The 21978-nt window shown below is 38.3% G+C and overlaps 1 protein-coding gene across 2 annotated transcripts in view; it reads left to right on the forward strand.

The window, feature by feature from the left end:
* CEP89 (centrosomal protein 89) overlaps nt 1-21978 on the forward strand; it is a 35781-nt gene continuing 13803 nt past the window's right edge. Inside the window, exons 1-17 of one of the 2 annotated variants that reach the window (XM_031065379.1) lie at nt 1-118; nt 1944-2050; nt 3245-3400; nt 5953-6154; nt 7879-7984; nt 9966-9994; nt 11171-11225; nt 11918-12136; nt 12528-12670; nt 13036-13086; nt 14184-14267; nt 15145-15242; nt 15774-15889; nt 16523-16703; nt 17567-17734; nt 18394-18535; nt 19833-19922. In XM_031065379.1, coding sequence (XP_030921239.1) covers nt 80-118; nt 1944-2050; nt 3245-3400; nt 5953-6154; nt 7879-7984; nt 9966-9994; nt 11171-11225; nt 11918-12136; nt 12528-12670; nt 13036-13086; nt 14184-14267; nt 15145-15242; nt 15774-15889; nt 16523-16703; nt 17567-17734; nt 18394-18535; nt 19833-19922 — 1986 coding nt within the window. In that variant the 5' untranslated portion in view covers nt 1-79. The remainder of the gene's footprint in view (nt 119-1943; nt 2051-3244; nt 3401-5952; nt 6155-7878; nt 7985-9965; nt 9995-11170; nt 11226-11917; nt 12137-12527; nt 12671-13035; nt 13087-14183; nt 14268-15144; nt 15243-15773; nt 15890-16522; nt 16704-17566; nt 17735-18393; nt 18536-19832; nt 19923-21978) is intronic. The other variant, XM_014311348.2, reaches the window with a different exon arrangement.

Below are 21978 nucleotides of genomic sequence, written 5' to 3' on the forward strand. Positions count from 1 at the left end.
CCGGGCGGGTCGGGAAGGCGAAGCGTCCGACGCGGCGAGGAGGCGGCCGTGAGGCGGTGGTTGGAGCCGTCCCGTCCTGATGGCGTTCCTGTTCAGAAGAGGCCGCAGGGGCCCCTTCGTGAGTATCACATCTCCTAGCCTGGGGCTCCGTGACCGTGAGCGGGGACAGCAGGACACAGGGTTCTGTGCGCGGCTGGGGCCGGGGGTGGCTTTTGCGGCTGATGCCGGTAATCGCTGAGCACTTTAAAGTGAAAATCGGGGAGAAAATGTGAAGCCCAAACCAAGACAAAATGGTGTCTGGGGGCTGGTGCGTTCCTTTCCCTCAGTCCCGGGCCTGCCTGGCTTTTCAGGAACGCCGAGCTTCCCTTTCCCCTTATCCCCTTTCCCCTTATCCCCTTTCCCTCTTCCCTTTTCCCTTCTCCCTTCCCTTCCCTTCCCTTCCCTTCCCTTTTCTCCCCTCCCCTCTGGCCGGGCTGGCAGCGCAGCTCGCTCGCTCCCAGCGCTTGCCGGGGCGATGCTCGAAGCGCCGTTCACTGTAAAGTGAGCTGATAAAAATTCTGACCGGCGGCCCAAAGCAGACAAAGGCTGTACGGCTGTCAGCAGTTGTGCCGGTGTTCTCTTCCAACGTACTTGAACTAATTGAATTTTTGTTTATTACTACAGTGAAAGTATTGATCTTCTGTTGTTGTCACCCTTTTACCGTGGGATGACTTTTACTTCAGCTGTGTTCCCTGGTAGTTTCAGTAGGGTCAGTCATAGTCGTGTCTACAGTCAACAGCCTGTAGTAGAAGAAATGGTGCATGCCAGACACGTATGCAGAACTAGGGAGCAGTGCGTTTGCATGACTGAGGAAAAAGGCAGTCTTTTAATGCACCATTTAATTATTTGATGTGACTTCATAAAAAACCAGAAATATTTCCCAGTCTGCATCTTCATTCTCCTGTTGGAGAAGTGAATTAAAGAATGATTGGGGGGAAAAAGATCTGTAGCAGAAATAGCAGGAACTTAGCCTGTTTCACTCCGTAGAAAAGTAACATCTGCCCAAACGTGATGGATTATTATGGCATAGTATTTTCTGATGCCTGGAGAGAGAACAAGAGGTAATAAGCACAAACTCAAACGCAGACAATTAACTTAAACATAATAATAAAATACTGTGAGGTGGCTCAGCACTGGTCCAGGCTGGAGATACACAGGACAAGACTGGACAGGACACCAAGCAACCCTCTCGTGGGTGACCCAGCTTTGAGCAGGAACTTGAGCTGGACAATCTCCAGAGCTCCCTTCAACCTCAGCCAGTATCCAGTTCCCTTCACAGTACTTTTGTAGGAGCTCTGGTCCCAGTTTTTCTGAGCTGGTATTTAATGTTATACCATAAAAAAAATTGTGCTTGCTGATGAAAAAAAAAGTATTGTTTTTTAAATTTTTTTATAATTAAGGTTGAACCTTTGACTGCAAGACTTAGTGGTAGCGAGGGTTTTTTTTTCCATCTCATACTGCTGTGATTGAGGATTGACAAACTGTAGAAGGGGACTCATATTGTTACTCTGAAGCCGCATTCTGATATTTTGAGAAAAGTTATTTTCTAGTCCAGTTTTTCTTGTGTATCTATAGGAAAAAGATGAGTAAGTTCAAATTCTGGTTTTGCAAATTGGGATATAGTGGATAGAAAATGTACATTCATGGGTCTCATGTAAATCACATTTCTAACCTTCAAGAGCAGCTGTAGATAAATGTGAAAGGAACTTGCCAGCTTTACATGGTGTTCTGACTTTAAGGGGAATGAAAAGCCATTTCAAGTCTTCTGTTTACATTAATTGCATGTAATTGTTCTTCCTTCTTATATTTTGCATTGTTAGTTTCCGTGCACATTCAGTTCTGTGGTTTTTTCTCATTGTAATCCTTAAAATCATTGTCAACTAATTTTATTTTAAATCATTTAGAAACACATAGCTCATGGCCTGGTCCCTGCTGCTAGCATAGCTCCTAAACCTGCAGTTCCCCGCACCCCTCCCCCTCGTAGTCCAAACCCTTCTCCAGAAAGGCCCAGGTATGTGTTGCTTTTTGGGGTTTTTAAATTTTTTTTCTTATTTTTTAAAATAGTTTTTGTTGTTTCATCAGGTATTGTAGCATACTAGAAAAATATGATTAGAAGAATTGCATGTCTTTACAATATTTACAAAACTTTTCATAAAAATAATGTGTTTGTAAGGGGGGAAATTTCTCACTCTGAACTTTTTTTCCCCACTCCTAAGCATGGTGAATATTCAGGACAGTAACTGTTGTGAACATGTGACTTGTCTGAGTCAATTAAAGACAAATGGACTATTTAAAGTTAGTGGAATTTTTAATTTGGCTGCTACAGTAGAGTGTAGGACTGCAGCAGCACAAGCGCTGTGAGTCAGGAAATGTTAGCTCATTAGAAAAACAGAAATTAAGCCTTGCTACCATAACAGGGACTTAAAAACCTGGCATGTAACACCACTCTGGATTGGAAAAATGCAATGTATTTTTCTTTTAAGTTGTAGTTTCTTACAGTTTTTATTCTATGTTTTTTCTGCATTCTGGTTGTTTTCCATGGCCTTTTTAGTGTCTGTAACATTCCTACTTAATTCTAATTAATTTCTTCTTCCTTTTTTGGCCTCAAGTTCTTGTCATTCATTTTACAGTTCTCAGCATTTCACTGCTTTAATCTTAGTTACTACTTATTTTTCCTTTCCATCATACCCTTCTCTGTACTCCACAGCATCACACAAATAGGCACTTCTGCTTGCTTGTCCTGGTTTGCAGTGTGCCAACATTTATTAACAACTTCAGAGTCATCAGTAAAAGGTTTAGAGTAGGGAATAATGGAGACAAAATAGCAGGACATGGAAGACCTTTTCAACACAACACAAGGTGGTATTGTTATGGCTAAAGTGAGTGCTAAATTCTGTAAATTATTGATGTGAATTTTGGGAAAGTAACTTGGTGTATTCCATGATTTTCATGCATGGGATTTGGGAAAACCAGTAGATATTGTACCTTACTCTTGGATAGGTGCATTACTGTTTTGTGCTTTACTTTGGGGGGAGGTTATAGTTTATAACCAGTCCCACAGCATTCAGGGGTATTTATGCTTGTTAACTGTGAACATTTTGCTTTGATTAAATAGAGAAGACATTTTGCAAGGGAAAAGTTATAAAATGTGGAGCACAGAGAAAGCATCAGTACTGCTTCATTGCTTTATTGTGTTTCCTTCCAGGTCTGCTCTAGCAGCAGCAATCCTTGCAACAACACTAACAGGGCGCACTGTTGCTATTCCTCAGCCTCGGCAGAGATCCCTTTCTGAAAGTGATTCCACCTTCTTGGAACAAGAATGTTTGGAGCCATATGCAACAGTCACAGAGCTTGGAATAGGGTAGTGTATGCTTTCTGGTTTGATACCTTAAATTGTGATGATAAATGATACCTTGGAATCTCTCGGTGGTCAATTTTACCAGAGTGACAGCAGACTTCCTGTTGTTACTGCTACTTACTTTTTTCTTCAGTCTGAAGTGTCTAACAATCCTTATTCTGTTTCTTGTAAAGTGGTGTCACACATACAATCTTCAGAGAGGTAGATTTTGATTGTACAACAGTCATAACTAAAATCACATACTATTTCTGTCAAATGATGATCAATTTTACAGAACGTGATGAACTGAGGAATCACTTGAATTACATGTAAGATATTTCCTTTGTGCCAAAATGATTATTTCAGACTGTCTTTTTGGTAGAATTAAGAACTGTCTCTAATCTGTCATTTTAAGATAGAGAGGAAAAGGTAGTACCAGTGTTAATTATCTGGTTTAGAGTATACACATTGACACTGTCTTGGAGATGGTTTATTGTCCCATACCATTTGGGGTTTTTGATCTGTTTGGTTTAGTTTGTGCCCAGGGTGGCTGCTGTCCCTGCTTCAGCTCCCACCCTCCCTGGCTCTGGAGTTGTTGAGAAGAATGGAGCTGAGCCGGGGTGTCTGGAGGGAGTTTGGGGCAGTGTGAGAGGAATGGGCTTGTTCCATTGGACACACTGACCAGGGATCCTGCTGTTTCTCTGGGGTTTGCTGCTTCTTTTTGTCGTTGTTTTTTTTTGTTCTATTGTTTTGGGGTTTTTTGTGGTTTTTTTTTTTTTTTTTAATTATTGTTATTTTTGCTTTGGCACTGATCTTGGCCTCTTTTGCTGCTCCGCTCTCAGGAAGCCCAGAGCCAGTGTGTGCCCACCAGGACTGGGAACACCCTGCTTCCAGCTGGTGCTGCCCCCAGCCTCTGCACAGCCCAGGGAGCAGCCAAGGCCAGTGAGCAGTCCTGGGGAGTTTCTCTGCCGTGTCTGGGAGCTGGGGCTGCTGCCCAGTGCCCTCCGCAGTGTCCTGGCTGCTGCTCTGGGGTTTTCCCTGCAGTGGAGCTGTTTGCCCCTCCCTTGCAGGAGGTAAAAAGTTCAGCTACAGCTGCTGAGTTTCTGCTGCCTCTTGCTTGCTGTCCTGGGGGAGTCCACCATGCTGCTTGGATGTGCTGCTCTCAGGTTTCCTTCTAGACCCCCTTTTGCTATCCAGAGGGGCACGGGGACTGGCTGCCACTGTGAGTTTGTAATGGAGGCGCCTTCTCCATCCCTGTGTGCCGGCTGTGGCCGCCCTTGTCTGTGTTGTCCGTGTGACACAGCTGGCACCTTCTCCATCCCTGTGTGCTGGCTGTGCCCGCCATTGTCTGTGTGACGCGGCCAGCGCCTTCTCCATCCCTGTGTGCCGGCTGTGCCCGCCATTGTCCGTGTGACACAGCTGGCACCTTCTCCATCCCTGTGTGCTGGCTGTGCCCGCCATTGTCTGTGTGACGCGGCCAGCGCCTTCTCCATCCCTGTGTGCCGGCTGTGCCCGCCATTGTCCGTGTGACACAGCTGGCACCTTCTCCATCCCTGTGTGCTGGCTGTGCCCGCCATTGTCTGTGTGACGCGGCCAGCGCCTTCTCCATCCCTGTGTGCCGGCTGTGCCCGCCATTGTCCGTGTGACACAGCTGGCACCTTCTCCATCCCTGTGTGCTGGCTGTGCCCGCCATTGTCTGTGTGACGCGGCCAGCGCCTTCTCCATCCCTGTGTGCCGGCTGTGCCCGCCATTGTCCGTGTGACACAGCTGGCACCTTCTCCATCCCTGTGTGCTGGCTGTGCCCGCCATTGTCTGTGTGTGTGACACAGCCAGCGCCTTCTCCATCCCTGTGTGCCGGCTGTGCCCGCCATTGTCCGTGTGACACAGCTGGCACCTTCTCCATCCCTGTGTGCTGGCTGTGCCCGCCATTGTCCGTGTGACACAGCTGGCACCTTCTCCATCCCTGTGTGCTGGCTGTGCCCGCCATTGTCTGTGTGTGTGACACAGCCAGCGCCTTCTCCATCGGGTCAGAGACAGACAATGGCCAGACTCGCACCACAGCGCCCCCTGCAGCCTGGGGGAATCATCGCACCCTGCTGCCGGCCGGGAGCCAGCAGCGCCCCCGCTGGCTGCAGTTGGAACTGCACCGAGGGGGCAGTGCTGCCAGCCAAGGCTGACATGGGGTTTCTAAGGGGGGTAAGGCTCTGCAATTTCACTATTTAGCATTTATTTCTTTTTTTTCTGGTTCTCTGCCTTGCAGGCACCCTTATTTTTTTGCTAGGAACCAGTTTTTTTTCCCTTTCACCCCTTGGTATCTATTTCTCTCATTGGTAGAAGAAAAGGGAGTTATTGAAGCTCTTTCTCTTTAGAGGAAATGCTCATTGGTGTGTTTTCTCCTGAAATTTGTCTCAAAAGCGAGACAGCTACATTCCTTGTTTGCAGCTAACAGAAGCTTAGATGTCTCTGTGTCTCTTTGGACTTGTGTACATTGTAAGACTGATGGTTCTACTTTAGTAGTGTTGGGTTATTTTGAAGAGTAGGCAGTGCTGAAACAGGCATTAAATTGCTTTTTGCAGATCTAACTGGAACCTTGATGGTTGTGACAGATCTCCTCTACAGTCCCTGGAAATATCGGGCAATTATGGTGAAGATGAGGACATGGACACATATCTTTCAGATGCTGATAAAGAGGCAGTGTCCAGCTGCCAGAGTAATGAGAAAAGGGAAGGAAGCTTTAGCACCAATGCTACTTATGCTGTTCCCTGCAAGACTGAAAAGGTAAGATTTTTAAATGCATTAGATCCTTTACCATGTTTTAATATATTAATGCATGTTAATATTTCAGATGCTTTGTATTCTCTTCTTACTCTTCAGACATATTGAATATTTATTTCACGTGCTAATTTTTGTGATTCATTTACTCTTACATGAATTATGGAGGTTTGTTGGTTGTCACAGAGTCTCTCTCTGGTTATTAGGAGCACACTGGTATTGTATGTAATTATCATGCATAATTATATTGTATATAATAATGATGCATAATCTTGTAAAATAACCAATAATTTATATTGAGCATGGTACTTACATAGTAGATGATTTGTTAAAAGCACTAGTAACTTTACTGTTAAATGGTAAAAGCTTAGTTAAATATTCAGTGTTGTGCTAATGAGCACAGGCCTATATAGAAATGGGGAGATTCAGAATCAAACAAAATAAATTAACGTTTTCTTGAAGACCAGGGAATTTTTATATGCTGTAATTTTTGATTGTCTTAACCAGCAATGAACTTAATACTCCTAAGGCACATTTAAAGTTAAATCAAAAATGAGACAAAAATTTAACAAACAGGAAGAAATACCCGAGTACGAAAAAGGCAATAAAAGATCTCTTAAAAGATGTCTCTTCAAAAAAACCCAGCACTAGTAAAGTATGACCATCAGTCTTAGAACATACACCACAAATCCCAAAACGTGAAAGAATCCATAAAACACCCCAAGGTGCAGAGACAGTAGCTGCTAAGAGAAGGGAAGCGTGTCACTGTCACATTTTCTGAAAAATCCCTTTGCTGGGATTTCTTCTCCTGGGAAGCTGAGAAGCCTTAGGGAAAAATTAAAACAATAATTATCTGGTTGCTTCTCCTGTGTATTGCTGCTTTAGAATGTGGTTTAGACATTGTTTACCAACTGGTCATTGTTTGATTGGTTTCATGTGAGTTGTTTTGACTTAGTGACCAATCACAGTCCAGCTGTGTCGGGTCTCTGGAGAGAGTCAGGAGTTTTTCGTTAGTATCTTGTTAACCTTGTTAACCTTCTGTCTGTATCCTTCCTCTATTCTTTAGTATAGTTTAGTATAGTATTCTTTAATATAATATAGTATATAGTATCATATATATATAGCATATAGTATCATAAAATAATAAATAATTCTAAAAACATAGAGTCAGATTCATCATTTCCTCATTTCCTCCCTGCAATGAGAAACCCTGAAAATACCACAGAAAAAAAGCAGGGGGGGAGTGAGCAGAATATGTGGAACATTGGTGTGTGATCAGTGGTCAAACCAGGAAAGATAATGTTAATTGTGGTTCATAATGGTTCATTCATCCCTCACAGCACTGATACTGTGGATAAATGGTTGATAATCAAGATCACATACACCACAGCAAACAAGAAAATAGAGAATAATTTCATGGGCTCTTGTAACCAAAGAAGGTGACAGAGAATACTTGAACTAATCACTTCATACTTGCTAGCCTCCTCTTGATCATTGTAAGGTTTAGATTTTATTTACATAGGACCCTAAACAACAGTAACACAAAAAAAACCCCCAAGAAATCAAGAGAAGAAACAAATCTTATCACTTACTATTTTAAAATATTGGTGAACAATTCTGAATGGGACTGGGATGTTAATACACTAAATGTGTCATACAGGTATCAAGGTACATGAGCTGTTTTAACAGTGATCTCGTGATTTAGAGAGGTTTGTCTTATTTTTACGCAGGAAGAGTTTCCACCATCTCCTATTCCTAATGCTGACAAGGAAAAGGTTTCTTCCTATGAAACTGAGTGTCAGGTGGTGGTGGATAAGTCAAGTGTACAAATAGAAGGTAAGTAAACTTACTTTAAGTCAAAATGCTTTTAATACCATTGGGAAAAAATTAATAAAATGATACTATATTGTAATATTATACTCCTTTTTTAAAAGGGCAGTTAAAGAAATGCTACTAAATACTTAGCAATTTCTAATAGTTACAGGAAATTAAAAACCTGCATATAGAGGAAAGATTGGTCTGTATTCACTGTGGAATGAACTGTCAGCCACTGTAAAATGAAGAGGTAGGGAGAAAGGTTTTGTGAACTCTTGTCTTGTAAAGTGCAGTCATTCTCTACTATGCTTTTGTTGAAGCAGTCAGTTTTGTTATCTGGAACTTTTTGGAGTGCTACTGTGTTCAAAAAAAAAAAAGGAAAAAAGTAGAAGCTGTAGAAACTAACAGTGTTCAAAAGGAAAAAAAAAACAAGCCAAAAGCTAGAGATAGAGAAAAACATTTTTAATCAGTTATTTTACTTGTCTGAAAAACAGTAGTAAAAACTTCTTGAGTTTTTTAATAATCAAATGGCATGATAGTAGTGTTGCTTATACCTTTTACAAAAGTTGTATCATTATTGGTGTCAGGATGTTTCTTCAGAATAGAGAAATAAACAGTCTCAGGCTATCAACCTAAGCACTGAATTGTTAAGCTTCACAAATATTTTTTTTTCAATAAGTCATTTCATTAGATTAGGGACATTTGGGTTGTTACTGGATCTGTCCTTAGGCTATTTTCTTATAACAATAGAATATTTGGAGAAAAATATTATAACAATAGAGCAACGCCAATGTACTGGTGTAGCAGTTTTCTTGCATAATTATCTTGTCTATTATTTTCAAATCAAGAATAGGGAAATAAGAATTAGTTTTGGAGCTGGAAAATGCAGTTTTTGCAGAGGATGGTTGTAGCAATGATGAATGAAAAACACAGATTCACCATAGCAGCTGCAAAGGGAGATTATTTATTGTAAAAAACCTTTTAATGCTGTATTCAGAGGGTAAACTCTTACGTGTTTCCATTCCCATGAAATAGAACAAACATGCAGTGGTGCCTGCCCCTGCAGGTGCTGCTGTTCACATTTCCTTTCCCCATCCCCTTTTTGATCTGACAGTGTCCAAGTGTGCCCTGACCAGTCAGAATCCCAAACACAAGCTGAGCACACACTGCTTATGTGGCTTGTTTTCTGTTTACACAACTTGGTTTTTAGGTTCTGTAACTTGGTTTTTGCTATCCCCTTAGCTGAGGCTTTCCCAGAGTGCTTTCCCATGAGCTGAAGTGTCAGAAATGAGCAGAAGTGAACAGAGGCCTGTCAGGCCCTTATTCTATAAGACTTTTTTGTATCTCCAACAGATGGTAGCGCTTTGTAGCTAGTGGATAGGAAAGAGGAAGCAAAACTGAGTCAATTTGCAAAAAATGGTGTCTTTCTAAATTTTATTGATGTTGGATCCCAGTATTATTTAGTGGACTCTATTTCTCTGTTTATTTCTCTATTTCATAGAGAACAATATTCAAAAAGAATGATTGTTTTGATAAAGTCGTTTGGGAAGTGAAGGCATTAAACTGAAAATTGTAGGATATATACACTGTTTCTAATCCCTCTTGTAGACAGTAACTGCTGCAGGCCTTGAAAGCTGTCAGAATTACACTTGTTTTGTTCAGAGATGCAGTAGGATTTGAGTCCAGTAAAATCAGTGACAATATTTCCTTTGTTCTTCAGTCAAATTCTAAACTTATCCCAGAAGCCAACAATACAGCTTCAGTTCTTCCATACTTGCACCTGTCCAGTGTGAGGTAAAGTGAGGTCTCATATCAGTGTCCTGATAGACCATGAAACAGTTAATGGAAAATTAGTGATCTAATCTGTGCTTTGGGAAGGACTTTCTTACATTTATTTGCATTAATTACATGTGTGCATATATATCCTTATGAACCCTTGTGGTTTATGGACTTAAAATGATTTTTGTTCTAATTGACTGAAAGATCTGTTTTTCTTTAACAGAAGACCAAAATCTGGGCTTGAATTTAAAGGTAAGACTTTTATAAAGATTGATTTATGATGCTTTTTGGAAAATAGGCTGTCATAAAAAAGCTGATAGGTTTGCAGTCACGTAAAAGAAAACTAATTTATTGCCACTATGGAATATTTTTCCTTTGGGATACAAGAATGGCTAATCATTCCTTTTGAAAAATACTACTACTATGTAGGTAAATGAGCCATTCAAAAGTTGTTGGGTTTTTTTTTTATAGTATATTGTCAATTACTCCTCATGTGCAAGAAAGAAACTGAGAATGAGAGCAAACATGCTACAGCAAGGGATAGCTCATACTGTTAATTTTCAAATTCTGAGTCTGGTTTTACTGCATTTTTGTACAGTTTTCTATTTGAGCTGATCTGACTGCTTTCATAAGCTTGAAAAAGAATACCCAAAAATTTCGTTTCTTAGATCAACTTGCCAAAAAATTGTTTATGAAAATGGTCAGTTCTTCCATTATTATCAGAACTTTTTTTACAAGTTCTTAACCACATATCTTTTTCTTTGAAATTGTTCATGAGTTTTGTCTCATTTTGTCATTGGTGTCACTCAGTGTCATCAGTGTTAAATTAGTGACAGCATATCTTTACAAAACTTCACTGCTGTTTCATAGAAACATGGAGGAAGTCTCTACATCACCTTCACCTCAAGTAAATACCTTAGCATAAATGACACTGCAATTCTTTCCCTTCTGAAAATGTACAAATATTTTCAATTTTTTTCCAGCAAAGCAAGAACAAAGTTCTTCAACTATGAAAAACACTTTACATTTTAATTTATTTGCTGATACCCAGTTAGGAACTGACATAATTGACTACTCTAAAGTCTTATTCTCTACAGACTAACAAGTGGGAAGAATACCCTTCCTGTTTCATCAAGAAGCTTTGTGTTTGTGACTTTTATGTCAGCTGTAAAAAAAAACTGGTTTGAGAACTGTAACATTTCTGACTACTAAAGATAATAGTGAGTTTCAGGTGTCCACAAGTGACTGATGGCAGTGATAATTGATTAAATGATGTCTAGATGACTAGATGATAAGTTGTGTATTATCAGCAGCGAATCCAACCTTCAATTTTGTTGATATAAAATAAACTCCTTTAAAAATTTTATTTAAGTTTTTCAGCAGTGATGCTGTTAAAGCAGATTATCTCATTTTTTATTTCTTTGCTAGGAGGAAAAATCAGTAGCTGAAAATCTGATACATGACAAACCTCCACCATCTCCAGGTACTTTGGACTTTTCAATGACTTTGCTAGACATTTTCACTTAATTAATATGCATGTATAAATGAAAATCAGTTTTACTGATGCGACTACATATCCAGAGTTTGGCAGATAATCTAAAAGTTTAATTTTTTAAGAATTGGTCAGTAACTTCTATTCAGTAACACTGAAGCTGTTCAGTGGGAAGGGATGTAAAGCTTTCATTGGGTGGGTGGTTAAAATTTGCAGGGATCAAGAATACTGACTAGTCCCTGCAGGGCACAAACACTTTGCTTATTGCAGTGGGCATTTCACTTTCACCTCTCCAGTCACTGATGTTTGGGAGAGAGAGATGTGCTGACACTGTCTTTTACATTAAAAGAATGAATGTTTTTAGTGTCTGAGAGAAAAGATGGGAACTTGCAGCCACTCCACAGCTTTCTTTCCAAATCCACTTTTCAAAATTATTTCTGGTCTTACCTTTTGGGAGCCATGAGCTGATTTAAATCCTATAAAGTATCACTCATATATAATGTTAATATTAGAAAAAATGGATTGTAATTTGCTGAAACTCCTATTCCAGTCTGGATACTGATTTAGATCTTATAAAGTATCACTCAATATAATGTTAATATTAGAAAAAATGGATTTTAATTTGCTGAAACTCCTGTTCCAGTCTGGCTAGTATTTAAATACCTTGTTCTGTGACATTACAGATGTGTCTGTTCGGGCAAGGCAAGTATGGGAGAATATAGGCAAAGTAAAATTCAGAGAGCTAAAACAAGAAAATTGGTCTCTGAACAAGGCATACCAAGCAGTGGTCCAGCAATTTGAGGGAACAAAACAGCTCATAAAAGAACAGGAATTAAAGCTGAAGAAACTAGAAGAAGAAAACAAAAGACTTAAAGAAGCTGCAGAGAACTCACACAGAGAAGGTGGGAGAAACATATAAGCTATTCTGTAGTTATCTTGTTTCAATTTTTCTAATTTCTTACAACCTTTTCCTCTAGCAGTAGGTTTCAAGTCATTGAATTAGGCAAGTATGCATGCAGAAGTAGTTTCCAAACAGTATTTTCTACATTTGTAGAAATTTTGTCAAGGAATAAGTACATGATAATCCAAAAACAAAATTACTTGTTGTTTGAAATAGAATTGATTTTTTGCAAATAGTTTTTAATGGGATTTTTCAAATTTTCTTTCTCTTTGAGAGAAGTTATTAGTTATTATTCTAGCTTATTTAATTTTTTTTTCATTACAATTAACAAATTGTTGTGAACATTTCTTGAATTTTAATGGAACTTTCTTGTTGGATATTTGTTTTAATAGGGGAGGCAACAGAGTTAATTTCTCTCAGACAACAAGCACAAGAGCTGGTAGATGAAAATGATGCTTTGAAAACAGTGGTCCATCGTTTAAATGTGGAATTAAGTCGCTATCAAACTAAATTCAGGTCATTGTCTCAAGAGGAGGTGAGAATCTTGGTTATCAAGGCAGTTTCTACTGAAATGTCCCATTGTCTGTTATTTAATCTTTTGAGATTTTTATGACTGTTTTCTAAAACTAGATTTGCCATAAAGTCTACAAATTGCTCTTTTTATGAAATTTAAAATAATTCAAAAGAAACCTTTATCATTAAGTCTAATATTAAGAATTCAGTATTACTTTGTATCAGTAAGATACTGAACTTTCAGTTTTTTGGATGTGTGTTACATATGCAACATATGTAATGAAAACATAAGCTTGTTTGGGGTGATAATGGTGACTGCACTGGACAGTTACTGGTGCTTCAAAAAGCAGGAAGTAATGTCAATATCTTTTTAAATATCTGTTCTAGAATGCAAAGCTGAAAAGCTTACCCATGGAAGGACCACAACCACCATGGCTGGTAAGTCAGATAATACTTGCACTTAACTGTTCATTCCTCTCTAAGTAAAGAAGTAGAATTTCTTTACTGGAATCAAAGTATTCAGATATTACTCTGCTGTGCTATCACATACTATTAGAATATCATAAACATTTCTTTTGTGGCAGAAAAATATGTATGGCAGAACTTTGTAATGAATGTGTGCAATTCCAGTTGAATGTACAATAAGCTACAAACTGCACATAGTCACCAACTTTGAGCTATTGAAAAGTATTGTTATGCTGAGAATCATAAATGCCATCTTCACTTGGAATTGTCTAGCATTTAGCTTGCTTCAAGGTCTTTCAAGGTCTATTGCTTAATTGGTAATCTTAATTGGTAATCTTAATTGTTAGTCTTAATTGGTAATCTTTTGCTGTTACTTTTTTGTGATCATAGTGAAAGAAAACAGAATATTTCTGATTGTAGGAATGGTCATGAATCCAGTAGTAGCCTTTGAATTTCTGACAAGGAGAGGGCAAATAATCTGTGAAAGGGAATGCATTTGTAAAATTTAAAAACATTTCTCCTTGAAATGCTAAACAGATCTGATACTTTCCTTCCTCACTGTTACTGAGAACTGTACACAGTGGGAAAGTTCTCCTGCTCTCTCTTTTTAGCCAATAATCACATATGAATGTATTTAGTCTTAAAGATGCATATTTGAGAGTGTAAAAGTTCCCTTCCCACTTACTAATGAGTCCGAGATAATTTTTTTAGCACTATATTCACTAAAGTGTTTGAATCTTGTTTTCTATTCATTTGCATCCATATTCTGCTGTGATACATACAGTGATAAGTTAAAGCTGCTTTTTAGAAGAAAGATGCAAGTAAAGCATGAGGTCTTTTCCTTTCCAAAGCTTGCTCCTAACACAGTACTGTGAAATGTTTCTGCAGCATCATTCTGTCTGTGATGGTCTGTGTGCTTGTGTAAGTTCTGCACTTTAAATCTGCAAGTCATATATGAAACGCCCTTAACAGCTTTAAAAACTAATAATCTGTAGCCAAAGTAAAAAATACAGATGACATGATGGCTTGTAATTAATCTACATGTATTTATTTTTTAATTTTCTTTTAAGTTGGATATGAAGTATTTGTCACCTCTTCTGTTGGCATATGAAGATAGAATAAGAGAAAAGGAAGATTTTATTCTTGAACATGAGGCAAGTTGCCATTTAGAAAAAATATCCACTAAAGCAGAAAAAAAATTACGAAATTTTTAAAGGGATTTGCCAGTGCTATTGTCTGCCTAAAATTTAAAGCTACTTTGTTTTTCTTTTCCATGCATAGTATTGTTCTGTCTCATCCTACTTGGTTTGCTTGTTTTTTATCAGTCTGTTCACGGTTAGGAGCATGCACTACACTGACATATGTAAGATGTGCTCTAAAAATGGAACAAACCATAAACTAGTCACTGGTGGAAAGAATTTTTGTCATTTGTGATGGGAACTCAGTGCTCTTGCAGCTGCTTGTGGGTTTTGTGGTAGAAGAATACTTAATTCTAGGTATTAAAAGATTGGGTTCTCTTTTTGCTTTTTAGAAGTATTTTTTGTCACTGAATGTTTGAAAAAATAGCTATTTGTTTCAGAGTACAACTTCCTAGGTTTTGAAAGTAAGTGTATTTCACTCAAAAAATTCAGGCATAAAATAAGCAGAAAACAGCAAGGGTTTTTTATATTACTGTAAATTCACTGTGTTGTCTTACCATATCCAAATCCATGTCACTCCTACTGAAAATGGGTAGTATCATCCAGTAATTTCCAGAATGCAGCTTTTTAAACCTATCTTCTCAGGGTCTCCAACTTGCAAAAATGTGGCACAATATCAGTATTATTTTAAATCAAATATTCTAGATTAATGAAACAATTTAGAAATCAAATATGCACCCCTGAATTAGAGATGAGTGAGTAGTGAGATAATATTCTATTATGACAAGAACTAGAAGGCACCTAAGCATGTGTACTTAAAAAATTATTCTTGATGTAAAAATTAAAGCAAAATAATTATAAAGAACTTGATATGAAATCTTTTGTCTTCCAGGAGGATATGAAGAATTTTAAAGCACGAGTTGAAGAGTTGGTGAAGGAGAATGAAGATTTGCATGGGCAATTAAATAACTTCATTACCCCTACAGAATGGCAAGTTATATTCCTAGAAATTAATTTCAAAGTTTAAAATTATTTTGCTTATTTCATGCAAACTTTTAAAATTACAGATCTCAAGGAAATTTTTTTTGTCTTCAAACACTCTTTTGCTGAAGAATTAATAGGATCACAACTGTCATGTTGGAACAATGCTGATCTGCAATGCCTGGAACAATTTTGGAGTAAAGATTAAATATGAATGTGGAGTTTTGCACGGGAAGCCCATGTAATTCTGTCCTAGGTATTGCAGGTTACATACCTTTCCAGTGTGCCAATGGCATCAGTTTTCCACTAATACAAAATACCATTGGAGTGTTTTCATCCTGCTCTGATTGTACTGTGGGTGAGCTTCTGCTCACAAGGAGGTTGGAGCAAGTTTTATTTTTTGCTTTCAATAAGGATTTTTAATCTGTTTTTTGAAGAGGTTCAAATATTATTTTGTAAGTTTACACTGTTGACAATCAGCTGTGTTTGTTCTTTGGACATAACATCTGAGTTATATTTTATTTATATTTATCATTGCAGGCAGCTGCTGCAAACTCAGGCCAAGCTGGTCTTGGAAGAAAATGGAGTGTTGATGGAGCAACTCAAAATTCAACAAGCTAAAGCAAAAGATAGTCACAGACAGCATGTTCAAGAAGGTAAAAGTGCTTGAGTTGCTATTCACCTGAACTACACTAAAGATGGTACTGCAGGTTTTGATTTTTGTAGGGTTTTTATTTGTTTTCTGTTGTCATTATTTGTTTTGGCAAGCTTGGCAGTGTTTTGGGTTTGGTTGGCTGGGGGTGTTTTTGCAACTTTATATGGCCTAAAAACCATCCTTGAATGTAGGTAATGTTAATAGGAGATCAAGCTCTGGATGTGAACTGATACTTTAAAAAAATGTCATTATCACCTATTGACACTATAAAAAATACTCAATTTCAACTTCTTCTGAAAAAGTGAGAAGAACTGTTAAACAGCAATACAGTCATTTGCATAATTGAAGAGCACTTCAAACTGAATCAGAATTTTTCAGAGTAAAATGACATTTCACTGAGCTTCTAGCCTTGAAAAGAAATACTCTTGAAGTTTCTGCACTATTCTAAAACAAGTTGCTTGAGACAGCAAAAAGTCAAGTCCAAACTCTTAAAACACAAACTGACAAATGCTCTGTTACATAATGTTGTAAACAACTAGGAATGAATGTAGTAATGGTTTTGTTGAAGTTTCACTCAGTGCTTGAATTAGTTCTGCTATACACAGTTGACTTTTTTTTTCCCTCCTTCCAAAAGCTTCAAAGTTGACCAAACAAATAGTAGTCTTAGAAGATAAGAACAAGAGTCAAGAGGAAGAAATAACAGAGTACCAGAAGCAGCTGGAAGCTTTGTGTTCTACATGTGAGGAGCTGAAAGCCAAAGTGGACAGCACAATAACAGCAGAGGAGCACTTGGCTGTGGTGAATGATTTAAAAAGGTATGAGTTTATTTATGGTGCATATATGGAGAAACATTGGTGCAAGGCATGCACGACACACAGCACTCTGTAGGGAGGAAACTTCTGCTGGTTATCCAGGAAGGTAACCACCAAAGCACAAAGAAAGGGAAAGAAGTCTTTAAAAAATACTGTCTTCGTTTTTAGAGACATTTAAAATTACAAAATCCCAGTTCTAGAAACATGGGTAGAAGTTTTTTTACCATAGAGTACCTACTGCCAATTGCACCGTTTTGAATAGTAGAAGAGGAAGCATGAAAAATTCCATTTTTGTCAAACCTATTTGTTTCTATCAGTACTATATATAAAATGTTTTCATTCTTGTGTTCCCATCTTTGGAACATGTCTAAAGAATCCTGAAATTCTGAGCTAGAAGTTCTAAGTTTCTTCAGTTGTTACTATATGGAAATTACATGAAACATCACAACTCAAAAGCGCTGCTGTGCAGCATAATCTGCAGAGTAATGTTTCTGTGGAGACATTCCATAAATTTGAATGCTCTCAAGCCTTTGGATAGTGCTGGTTTCTGTTTCATGGTACAGTGCCATCCTGAGAAGTCCTCAGACCTTGTATTTTGGTGTTGATAGTAATTTATTTGAAAAAAAAAATAAACACAAATTTTTATATTTTTATAATTTAATTTTTATAATTTATATAAAGTGCAGTCAGAGGAATGACTTGAATAATTTGATATGAGATTTTAATACCTCTCTGTCACCAGGGAACATTGAGCATTCTCAGTGTATCTTATTTCAGAATTTCAACATGGGTATCTTCCTGTAACTTAGCATTTTAGTGTTGTAGATCTGTACATGATACCTGTTCTACACTGTTGGTTTTTGCAGCTGTTTACAGCAGGAGCAGGAGAAAAAGCTCTCTGAGGTGGAAGCAGTAATGGGAAAGATAGCATCACTGCAAACTGAAAACAAGAAACTCCTCTTAGAGAAAAACAACTTCATGGCTGACAAGAAGATCCTGGAAACGGAGATGCAGTTGACTCAAAAGACAAACAGGTCTTGTCACAGTCTCATTTTCTTGTACAGAAATAATTTTATTTCTAAAAACAGAAATATCTGTAAAAATATTATCTAACTTCCCATAATGTATATTTTCTACCTACTGCAAAAAAACATGTTTCCTAAACATCTTTGTCATGTCTAGGGGCATGGTTTTCAAGTTTTGCTAACCTTTGTATGTTTTCATCTCACTTTTCTGTGTCTATGTGCAAATTAAGAATATATCTTTAATTTAGTAATTAAAATTATCTGAAAATAAGATGAGTAGACAAACCTTCTTTCCAGTTAGATAAGGATAAGACTTACACTACTTGCAGATCTTCTCATGCACCTGGTTGCTTAGAGAGGAGTTCACAATATTTTGAAAAGACAGTAATATTGTTCTGTATCTTAAGAAATATGAGCTTGTAGCCATTGCACAAAACTGTTCTTTGAACCATTGTTACTGTTGTTATTCAGCTAACATATTGTAAAGAAAAAGCAGCCCCAGAAATTTTAACATGATACTATTGGCGCTGCAAATATTCTAAGACAGTGCATTTTTAACAGTATGTATGATTGTTTGAGACTTGTACATGTCGATTTGCATGTGTGATACAAGTTTTTTAAGGCCATTACTAATTCCCAATCCAAAGATTTTCCCTTCTCTTTTACAGACGATTAAAGAAGAAAATTGGTCTTCTGCAACTGCAGCTGGAGGAAGCAATGGAAAAAGAAGTTGCAGCCCATCACTATCTAGCAAACCTCATTGGGCTGGTGGAGAAGATAGCTAAGGAACGTGATCATCTTGTATTTTTGGTAATTACCTTTAAATAATTACTGTGACTTAATTAATATTTCACACAGTTATCATGCTACTGGCACAAGTTATTATTCAGCTGAATTATCAAAGAATACAGCTGTTATTCCAGTTCAAGGATTTAGCTCTATTTAAGTAGACTTTAGAAAATAGGATAGGAGCAGTGAAAGATTTTTTTCTAGAGGAGCAATTAAAAACAACTACCCTTATTTCTGGAGGTAATATAATTAAGCCTTAATTCACATGAGCATTAGGGTCTGAAATGGCACTTGCCAAGTTTAAAAGATTTTTTTAACCTAGTTTTAGAAGTTGATGTTACATGTATTTAAAAATAGCTACATGTATTTAAAAATAGCACACAATCATAAAATTTTAGTATTTGTTTTGAGTCTTAAGGGTGGACTGTTATCCTTATCTGTATGGACTGTCTGCTGTGGATGCATATGCATATTATTGCTCCTTGTTGGTTAGCAGTCATTTTGACAGGCTGAGAGTTTTGGAACGACTTCTGCTTAGTGGAAGTGCCTGGCATGGAGGTTTCTGAGCTTTTTGTAAACCCATTTTGTTTCTTTTTCAGGATACTGGGCACAATTTCAATTTTTCATATTCATACTCTTCTCTTCAAATTGAATCTGAAATAATTCCACAACACTTTGTAAAAATAAAGCTTTTTTTACTTGTTGTTCAGGTGGTAGACAAAGGTTGTCATCAGCATTGGATAAAAAGATAGAGCAGTTAATTCCTAATTCTAGGACAGGAACTATGGTGACACAGCTCAAGTCCTTGTCCACTACAAACTGGACTTCAGGATTGTGAAATTGGGCACAATAAATGTATCCTAGAAATTGGGGGAACTGATTCTTAGATCTCAATCTCTGGGATATCTGCTTTTAAATATTAATCATACCATATTAGAAATATCCTTGCCTCAACCCCTGCCAATTTCAAGGGCTTGTTTGAGAGCAGATTGCTAGATGTGACCTAAAGGATTAGTCTTACGCTTAAAAATGGGATCCCTACATATGCATACTTAGATTTGTAGGAAAAAAGTCACAGAATTGGTTGGGTTTACAGTATGTTTCATTTCAGAATAATACTGCTTCATAGTATTCACAGTCAGCTGACAAATTATTAATGAGCTGTTCTGAGAATAATTTCCAGGACTCTTTTTCCATGTTGGTTCTTCAGACAGTTGGAGTTCAAAATGGAATTGTGGTGTCTCCCTCAGTGTATGCATTTTGTTTGCCCTGACAAACAGAGTGGTTACATGTGGCTTTCTTTACTGCATGGTTGCAGGCCAGATGTTTGGAAAATGAGAATCAGGGTGTTCTCAAGAAAATTATAGAAGGCAGCCTGCGCTTAGGAAGATTGGAAGAAAAAGTAAAGGTAAGCAGTGTTCCTAAGCTAAATATCTACTGTGAAATGTTTGGGGTTTTTTAATGAGAAAAGTAGTTAATCTTTGTCAATGTTTTTATGAAAGACTTATGTATGGATTATCTTTAAAAGTTTTGAAAAAACAAAATAGATCATAATTTTAATTTTCACTAGTGTTTTCTTCCATTGTATTTGTGCATTGCATGTCTGCTAGATATTGTGTTTACATCACTACTTGGAGAATTATGACTAGCTGAAATAATATTTAAAGATTATTTGTATTTCATTTTTTGCTCTATATTGTAACCTAAGTGTTCTGTCTTCTACTTCTTTGAGACTGTAGCACTCCTTCAGCTTGAAGTCCATTACAATTAGATTTGGATGAATGAAAATGTTATCTCAGGTGTGCAGTTATCATCAAGTACTTTCTTGTGACCATAGGGTAGAAGGTTGAGAAACTCAGGATGTTCAAACATCCAGCCTAGTTAGAGAATACATTTTAAGTTATCTTTACAACCCTCTAAACAAAAAGCACAGTATGTAATTGCAGTATAACAGTGAAATAAATGTGAAACATACATGTTTCAGCATCTTTGGTGCTACCATGATTATTTTTACTGTAATCTTAAAAAAAGAAAGGAGAAAGATACCTGGTATATTGGTTTCTGTATCTAGAAAGTAATGTATATATTACTTTCAAAAGCTGTTTTGTATTAAGTCAAGTTTGTTCAGTTTATCCTGAAGCAGAGAGTCTCCATATTCTACTTTGCCAGTCAAGACCTCCACTGCTATTCCTGCATCAAGTGACACAAATGTGCACCACCACTGTGTTAATGGAGACCATCTCCTTCTGCACTTTCATTGTAAGGATTGACACAGCATAGAAATTAACAACAAAGAAAACAAATGAAATTGTACGTGTAAAGAGAGAGCAGTAAGCTGAAAAATAGCTTGAATTTGTAAGGAATTCCATAATAAAATACCTGAATGCATGAAACAGTACTGTAAAAGATTTCCCTAATTATATTAAGACAGCCATAAAATATTTTTAGGTTTTTTCACCATCATTTATGTCTAGCTCCCCTACTAAGATAGTGGCTTGGATTCTTGTTAAATGTGGATCTTCTGCAATGTAATAGATCTGTGACTAGTGTAAGGAGTAGAGAAGAGGTTGGCATAAGATTAAGAACATTTACATGTAGTGAATTTTAAGTGCAAAACCAATCCTGGCAAAAGGACAGGCAAGGACTGCTTCCATACTTCACTGGATGCAGGGGGGAATATATTAACTTAAGATAAGGAGAAGGTAGAGGTACTTAACACTGTCTCTTTCTCAGTTTTCAGCAGTAAGACAGGTTGTGCTCAGGACAGCTGGCCTCCTGAGCTGGTAGATGGGAAAAGGGAGCCCCCCTGGAGGATAGCCCCCTGTAATCTAGGAGGAAGCAGTCAGGGCTGTGCTAAACCATTTAAATGTTTGCAAGTCTCTGGGCCCAGAGGGGATCCATCCCAGGGTGATGAGGGAGCTGGCATAAAATTGAGCTGGCATAAATGAGCTCCCCAAGCTGTTCTTCATCATGTACCATCAGTCCTGGCTCAGCAGGGAGGGCCCAGAGCACTGGAGGTGCCAGTGTGAGCCCATCCCCAAGCAGCGCTGGGAGGAGGAGCTGGGGAACTCCAGGCCTGTCAGCCTGACCTGGGTGCCCGGCAAGGTTATGGAACAGATCACCTTGAGTGCCACCACAGGGCACCCACAGCATGGCCAGGGATCAGAGCCAGCCAGCGTGGGCTTTGGAGGGACAGGACCAGCCTGACCAACCTGATCTCCTCCTATGACCAGGTGACCTGCCTGGTGGATGTGAGGAAGGCTGGGGATGTGTCTACCTGGACTCCAGCAGGGCCTTTGGCACTGTGTCCCACAGCTCCCTCCTGGAAAAGCTGCAGCCCAGGGCTGGGACAGTGTCAGAACCCAGGACATCCCTCTGGCTGTCCTGAGCAGCCCAGACCCCTGCCAGGGGGCTCAGAGACCCTGGCACAGAGCCCAAAATGCCTGTGGTTTTGATTATGACCC

This window comes from Geospiza fortis, unplaced genomic scaffold, assembly GCF_000277835.1.
Source record: "Geospiza fortis unplaced genomic scaffold, GeoFor_1.0 scaffold1194, whole genome shotgun sequence".
NCBI lineage: Eukaryota > Metazoa > Chordata > Aves > Passeriformes > Thraupidae > Geospiza > Geospiza fortis.